Source organism: Myzus persicae, unplaced genomic scaffold (genome assembly GCF_001856785.1).
Source record: "Myzus persicae strain clone G006 unplaced genomic scaffold, MPER_G0061.0, whole genome shotgun sequence".
Classification (NCBI taxonomy): Eukaryota; Metazoa; Arthropoda; class Insecta; order Hemiptera; family Aphididae; genus Myzus; species Myzus persicae.
Window position 1 is genome coordinate 11220 of NW_019104414.1, and position 8295 is coordinate 19514.

At 30.1% G+C, this 8295-nt stretch overlaps 1 protein-coding gene across 1 annotated transcript; it reads left to right on the forward strand.

The window, feature by feature from the left end:
- The first annotated feature begins 721 nt into the window (after positions 1-721).
- Positions 722-3495, forward strand: LOC111042001 (CREB-binding protein-like). The gene is made up of 3 exons (XM_022326491.1): positions 722-917; positions 1949-2053; positions 2119-3495. Exons 2-3 carry the CDS (start codon positions 2025-2027, stop codon positions 2666-2668), a joined length of 579 nt encoding a protein of 192 aa, XP_022182183.1. The 5' UTR covers positions 722-917; positions 1949-2024; the 3' UTR covers positions 2669-3495.
- Positions 3496-8295: the final 4800 nt, after the last annotated feature.

The following is an 8295-nucleotide window of genomic DNA, read 5'->3' on the forward strand; positions in this document are numbered from 1 at the left end:
TATCGATTTTATAATGACAGTTTTTAATATATTTAAGTTATATCTAATATCTATGTGTTGGCGTATGCGGTCACACTGATTTGGTCGGAGGCCGGAGACCAATCAGAGCAAAGTATTCGTATTGATTTTATGTTATACTATATAAACTTGATGCAATATTAGAAAATTAATAGTTTTAGGGAGTGTACCACCTGTTTAAAACAGTATATTAGTTTAATCTGCGGTTCTGCCTTGTAGTGACTAGTCTTGTACGGCTGTACGCCTTTCGCTGCCACTCGTCGACGATTGATTTTCGGTACTTCCTGTGTGCGCCCACGTCGTCAACCAGTGGCGTATATAGGGGGGAGGCCCCCTAGGCCAGAGCCCATAGTGAAATTGCAGGTTCAATTAAAGCATTGCATGTATATTTACACTGTTAACAGTTTTTCACCATGATTAAGTTAGCCGGTTGATTAAAATCATTTTTGAGTAATCTACAAGGAAATGTTAGATATATTGACGCGACTTGCTTTAATGACTTATTGACTTTGATGTTAAATTCATAGTAAGGTAACAATAAAATATACAAACGACACTGTCAATATTTTTAAAAAAAGAAACAAAAAATTAATTTTACATAATAATTATAAAATTGAATTGCGCAATTTTTATTTGAACTGTATAATATGTCATAATTCTTAATTATATAACAGCTGCTCCCTTAAAAATGTATAATTATGGCTATGCTGCTTGACTAGTGATAATTGATAAATCGGCCCATAGTGAAAATAATTCGTATATACGCCACTGTCGTCAACTGTACGAACGTCTTTCACATACGTCTACACTGCTCCACAGCTGTACTTAACCATCTTTCCAGGTTTGGCGGTCCGGTAGGTCACCTTTCCGTTTGAGTGGGCCAAGTTAAACGGAATCACGTAAGACATACATAATACCTATTGTATATTTTATAAATTAATTTTATTCTCAATCTTTGTGAGCCCGATATCGTGCATAAACTATGCATAACTATGCAGGGTGTCCCAAATATCATGTGACAGCAGATTTCAGCATGCTATATTCAAATTAGGGGAAAATGTCCTATGTGAAAACCTTTTTGAATTATATAATCTTAACGAAATAGATAAATAAAGAATAATAGAAAAATAACTCAATAAATAAGATACTTATACATATTTATATGAAATATAATATATTACGAATATATCGAATAATATATATTATCACTCATTCTATTCGTTAAAAATCGTTCCAATAATAGCATTGATTATAAATAATACAATATACAATTTACATAATATTATGGGTAGGTTTATTATCTAATGCATTGCATTTTTTTAGTATCTATACAATTTTGTGCTTTTTCCTATCTTTATAATATATAAAATGAAATTAAGATACCAAACACACGTTTTATTATTATAACTAGTTCTTCGAGCTTTTTTAATTATTGACCCATAATTATGAATGATACATCCAAATATATTTGAAAAAAAATCCTACAGAATCATATTTAAAAAATATAGGTTCCCATTTGTGTTTATAAAGTTACCTCTAAAATCTCCACTTTTTAACTAACAAATAAATAATTAATTTAAATTATATGATTCAAAGAGGTTTTCACATATGCCATTTTTCCTAATTTAAGTATATCATGTTGAAATCTGCTATCTCATAAAATTCGGGACACACTGCATATTAACCCCCAACCCCTAACCCGTAGGTTTTTAGATATATGTGTGTAATCATATTACAATTTTTGCTGTATTCAAAAATATAGTCCACTAAATTCCTCAAAATAACAAATTACGATTATTCGCTGTCCCTATTCTAACATTTTTTTTTTTATTTCGCTTAAAACAATGGTGCCCACCCCCTCTTTTATCCCGAGTTGTTTTTGAGCAAACAATTAGTTTTAACTGTGCATTATTATGTGTTTAAATTTTAGTTGAGTGAATAGGAGTGGCGCAAGAGTAAATTCAAGAAAGTTCATTTAACTGTTAACTGCTACAAAAAAAAAAAAAATGCTGACATTTTTTCAATCTTTTGTCAAGTAATTAGTACAAATTATTATTTGAAAGTACCTAGTTTATAATTATTAATTATTATCACTATTAGGATACCAATGTTTCCTTCAGTGGCAATGTACATATGCAATTGTTGTAATTCACATATGGTAACCAGACACCAATGCACTGTATGCAATGACTTTGATTTATGTATTGATTGTTACGAGAAAGAAAAGCATCCACACACCATGGAGAAACTGAGTCATGATGTGGTAGACGGATCATCTCCTACTGACCAACAAGCAGAACCCCAAGAACCTAGACGATTAACATTTCTCCGGTATAATAAATTTCTTGTACACGCTAGCCAATGTAACGGCTGTCACATTGAAACTTGTAGTTTTATGAGAAGGGTGTTGCAACATGTTCAATTATGTAGAGTCAAATGTGGAGACATATTGTGTCGTATTTACTGTCGATATTTTGAAATTTGCATCTATCATGCAACATATTGTATTGATTCTAACTGCCCAGTGTTTTTCTGTCTAAATTTGAAATCCAAGATCGCAGAGCAACAACTCCAACGATCTCGACTATTACCAAGAACAACAGCAAAGAAAAATAAACATACGATCTCGACAACAAATGATACACAATAAATAACAAAATCCAATGTTGCAACAACAACTAGTTACAACTATTACTAAATACATTGCTCACCAATACTGACAGCTACCTGAACACCAACAATGCATAACATGACGTAACACTAGCATTTGTTGTCTCCGTCTTACAAATGAGTAACAGCAAATTTAAGCTCAGAAGATTGCATGTAGCCTTGTTAATTTAAAAAGTAAAGCAAATCAAACTATTATGAAACTTGATGGTAAGATCATTATCTGTGTGACTGTGTTCGTATCTGAATTTTTTACGATAGTTCAATTTTTTAGCAGTTTTAGGTATAATACAGCTTAAATTAAAAATGCTTATAACTCACTTAAAAACTAAACTATGGTAAAAAACCCACCATAAAACACAGATAATGTTCTTATCATCAAGTTTCATAAGATGTCGATTCGCTCTAATTATTTAACTACGAAGCTATAAGTAACCTGTTGAGCGTGCATTTGCTATGTTACGCACTTGTAAGGCGGAGGCAACAATGTTGTCCTTGTAGCGCCCTCTTAATAACAATATTATAATATAAATATAAATTACAAAGTTACTCGAACATATTATTGTGAAACCTGATATAATTTTAAAATATATTCTGGTTAATTAGTCAGTATTTATGACTCATATATTAAATATGCATAGACATTTTTACATACATATATCTATCGGTAAAATCTCCTATAAATGTGAGTGCAAATCGTTGGTTAAGTCATCTTAACTTTCCAGCGGGATCGTTGTTGTAAATAATACAGCAGTTTTGTATTTATTTATCCTTTAACTTACCTATTTTTATTTTATTGGCGGTCAAGGGTATCCCTCGAAAATATTATTATTTATGTTTTGGACTAAAAAAACAACATTATAAATTTAAATTAAAAAATTTAAATTTAATTAATTAAAATTTTAAATAAAGTGATTATATTAATATTTGATATGTGTGTGATTATTATAAAATTTATAATAATCACATACATATCATCACATTTATATATAATAATAATAATTATTATTAAAAAATATTTTGATGGATATATTATAAAATGTATTAAATGGGAAGTTGACAACTAGATAGTCTTATCCAACTTATTTATTTAATTTTTTTTTATATACACAATAATCATTTAACCCTTATCCTTAGTATTAAGATAGCCGTACAAGGCTTCTTGTTTATCCTCAGTATTTAATTAATATAACTTATGGTTTTTAAATTTAATTATAATAATATAATGTAGGTATAGGTAAGTTATACATTTAAAGATATTGAGACACATTTGTGCACGGATGGAAATTATAGTTGTATAGGTTTTATGCATAATATATTTGCTTATGTAAAGAAAATATCTGCTCAGTGCTTGATTTGAAAAAAAATTAGAAGGGTGACTCAAAGAATGTTGAATGAAAGAGAGTTCCACACAAAATTAACTGTCACATTACCGGGAGGGCAAAGCCCCCACACCCCCTCCAGTAACAATCACACCTAAACAATATTAAATTTTTTCAACGAATATATGCATAAAAAAAACACTCATTTGTTAATTACCAGTTATTGGTATACGTTTCATGATTCTATGTCAGAAGCAGGATTTACTGCTACCCGAAGCTGCTATGAACTGACCCAATGATTTTGTTGTATTTAACTGTATTTTAAAGAGTTACAAGACATTTTAATATTTTTATTATAAGGTAAAAATATTATGGTTATTATATTTTGCATAAAAAACCGACAATTTTCTAATTCACCAGTAAATGGTGCATTCTCAGGGATCCGTTTCAAAAAATTAGAATGGGTACACCCAATAAAATAGGAAATTTCTCTGCCCTCCTCGCCCTCCCTCCAAATCAAGCACTAGTTGGACTACATATTAGGCTTATTAATTTAGAATCAATAGGTACTGTAAGAAATTAATATAAATATGTTATACATAGTTGCATAAAAAACTATCCTGATCCCACCACAAGTTTTACTTAAAAAGATCAGGATTTGAATAATAATAGAAATAATACATTTTATGTAGTGTATATCTAAAATTAAGAACTTGTTATTAAAAGGGCACTACTTAGACATTCGTTATCTCTGTCTTACAATTGCTTATCATGCCTACTAAATGTACAGTCAACAGATCACGTTTAAATGTTTAATAATTACTTTAGTTTAAAAATTAAGAGCTAATTGACCTATTGTGAAACTTAATGGTAAGAAAATTATCTGTGTTTGTATGTGGGGTTTTTTTTTATTTATTTATTATGAATTTTAAAGTGAGTTAATAGAATTTTTAATTTAAGCTATATTATATAAGCAAAACTTCCTAAAACACTGAGCTATGATAAAAAGCCTATATACAAACACGAATAATGTTCTTATTATCAAGTTTCATAGAAGGTCGATTCGCTCATATTTTTTTTACCAAAGATTAAAGAAGCTAAATGTTATCTGCTGAGTGTACATTTGGTATGTTATGCACTTGTGAAAAGGAGACAACAAATTCCTATATAACATCCTCTTAAGTATATTTTGTTAAATAATGTACACTTGTGAAATATGGATATGCAATTATTTATGTATATCGTTATTTTAAACTATGTAGTAAGACAATTATTATTATTATTATTATTATTATACTAATTGATTTTAATTCTTATTGTTTTCATTTCACTTGCGACTTGCCATACTCTAAACTCCGTGTGACACTATTATAATATTCACATATTATGACCGTCAATTATGGTATTGTTATTAAACTTGAACTGATTCAAGTGCCATTAAGGTGTTTTTAGCAAATCCAGCCTGATTGATCGATGTCATTTGAAACATCGATGGAGAAAATGAAATGTTATAATAATTTGAAAATAAATATAAATTTGAAATTCTGGTCGATATGTACAGGTTATAGATACTTAGAAATACTATAAACATTGAGTATAATAAGTCTTTGTTTCCCCTAAAAGTACAAACTAGATTTACTTTCCTACAGGAAAAGATGCTGTTGAAGAAATTCAGAGAATTTTTACTGTCCCAAAAGGTGATGACACTATGACAGATACAAAAAAACATTGTAAAATCAATACATTCATCGCTCTGCTCAGAATCTAAAAGAGTAGTATTTGGTGAATCACTCTGTGTATTTCATAATGGTGTCGTTTAGTACGACGTAATCAAATTATTAAAATTAAAACTAATCAAACTCAAATATTGTTTGTTCTTTTGAAGACGATGCTGATATCAGTCTTGTTGCTATATTTTGATTTCACAGACAATGTGGATGAACTTTATCCTATAGTAATTACGTAAATAATGATTTTAGGTATATTACGTCATATTTTTATATTCGTACGTGTTCCAATTAGTTAAATTATTTCAACATTAGTTCCTCTCGAATAATAGTTGAACAATTATTTAGTATATTTTATACTCACAACTCACAAGTATTGGACTGTGAATTCTTTGTTATTGATATACATGTCAAGACTGCTTCCTTAATAGCGGGCGTTTCAGACAAAGCACAAGAGTCATGACTCATGAGTCGTTATGATGGCTTGTGTGGGCTTATTGGTATAATAGACCCTCCGTGGGAATGTTGATGCGCAATAGAGCTCGGTACATCATGGCGCATCTCTGTACGGTCACCACTCACCAGTCACCGGCCACGAGTCTGCTTAATATATTTTATTTTCTGTATTAATTGTTTTGTGAAGAATGTCATTATTCGGATTTAATGCTACAGGTGTTTTTTGGTTAGAATATTGTGTGTCGGCTTTGCTTGTGAGTCCCATTAATGAGTTACCAATAATTGTAAACATCATTTTAGTACCTATCTATATTATAATATTGTAACATTGTATCGGTGGACGAGAATAAGGGCATAATAATAATTGTTGTTGAGCCCCAAGAGCCTAAATTAAAACATTTTACCCTAAATACAGTTTGGTAATTATTTATTTATTTACCTTATGTTATTTATAATTCTTATTTCATCTTACACCGTATTCACCTACCTCTTCTAGTCTTTTATTACACTACCTAGCTGTTGTATTCGGATAGCTCCACCGCATGCGTAAATTATGTAATAAATAAATACTACAAGCTTAGAGCACACCAACAAATTAGCTTGATTAAAAATTGTAACCAATTCTTCTACATTTTCATTCCAAATTGTATTGATTTATTGTAATAAGTTGTGTTGGACTTAATGAATACGTATTAGGTATATTTATTTTCTGTAACATTGTAAATTATTATATTTATTACGTGTATTAGATCCAATATTTATATCAATATTAGATATGGTCGCAAATATTTAAACCGGTTTATTCAAATTCGAATGAATAATCTAATACCAGACGCAATCTTGATTCAATTGGACTCCGGACCCATTTTACCAACTACAGCTGCAGTGTGTGTTGACCTTAATAATAGCGTGTACCGTTTACAATGTTTACATACATTTTGTACTCTCAGATTTATTTATTTTTATTTATTACAGATGCAACGATCAAATAAATTAATCAAATCAGTTTCAACAATTTAGATGGGCTAACTTTTAACATGGGCAAAAGGTCAATATAAAATATAAGTGCGATTATAAAAGGTGTATATTTATAATTTTATTCAGGTAGGTAGTATAAGAAAATTAGTATGATTGACGAAAACCAGTACCATATGATAGAGCAACGGCCACGATCATATAACTTCACAAGAGCACCGTGGTCGATGTCGTTTGGCTACTTTTGAACAATAGGCAGGTTGGTAGGTTGCTGGTAGAAGGATCGTGCCTGACCACGATAGTTGTTCCAGGGTCCATTGTAAATTTCAATAAGTATTTCATTCTCTTAAATTCAATTTATCCTTGTCGTGTATTTCTGTGTTTAATTGTAGAACAAAAACCTCGTAAGCCTTGCGTTCAGTACTTAAAAACAGAAATAAAGTCACTACGACTGCAGTCAGTTTAGTATCTGTATATAAATATACTACACGTTTAATACATAAGACTATAATAATGTGATAATAATATAATATAATGTGTTGTATATTATGTGAATGCTATCACTGCCACATTGTCATGCATTTGTCGGTCGTCTTTCACTAACGAGAGGTGAACTTTTACTTCATCAGTCTTGTAAGGTAAACTCATTGACGAGACGTCAGGGCAAAAGAGATAAAAGCCACATGTCCACTTAAAAAGGAAGAAAAATTAATAGATTCAATTTTTTATGTCGATTATTGGCAATATTTCATGTTATAATATAGCCAATAGCCATGTACAAGTTTTCTATTTTAAATATAATAGGTATACCCCATTATTATACTACCGCTATCGCTACAAGTACAAGTAAAAGTTGTTACTAATTATGCAAAACATTGTGTTGATAAATTAATAAAATGAATTGAAGAACCTCAACAATTTGTTCATACAGTACCTTTAACAAATAAAAGTAAAATTGTGGCTTATAACTTATAGACCTTTTTCATTAAATTGTTGATTTTGTTGTTCAACTAAATGTTGTAATATCCCAAGTTAATAATGTTGGTAAGTGGGTTGCAACTTAATTGATTATGAACAAGGCCGTAACTGGAAATTAATTTCGCGGGGGGGGGGGGGTAAAAAAAAAAAAA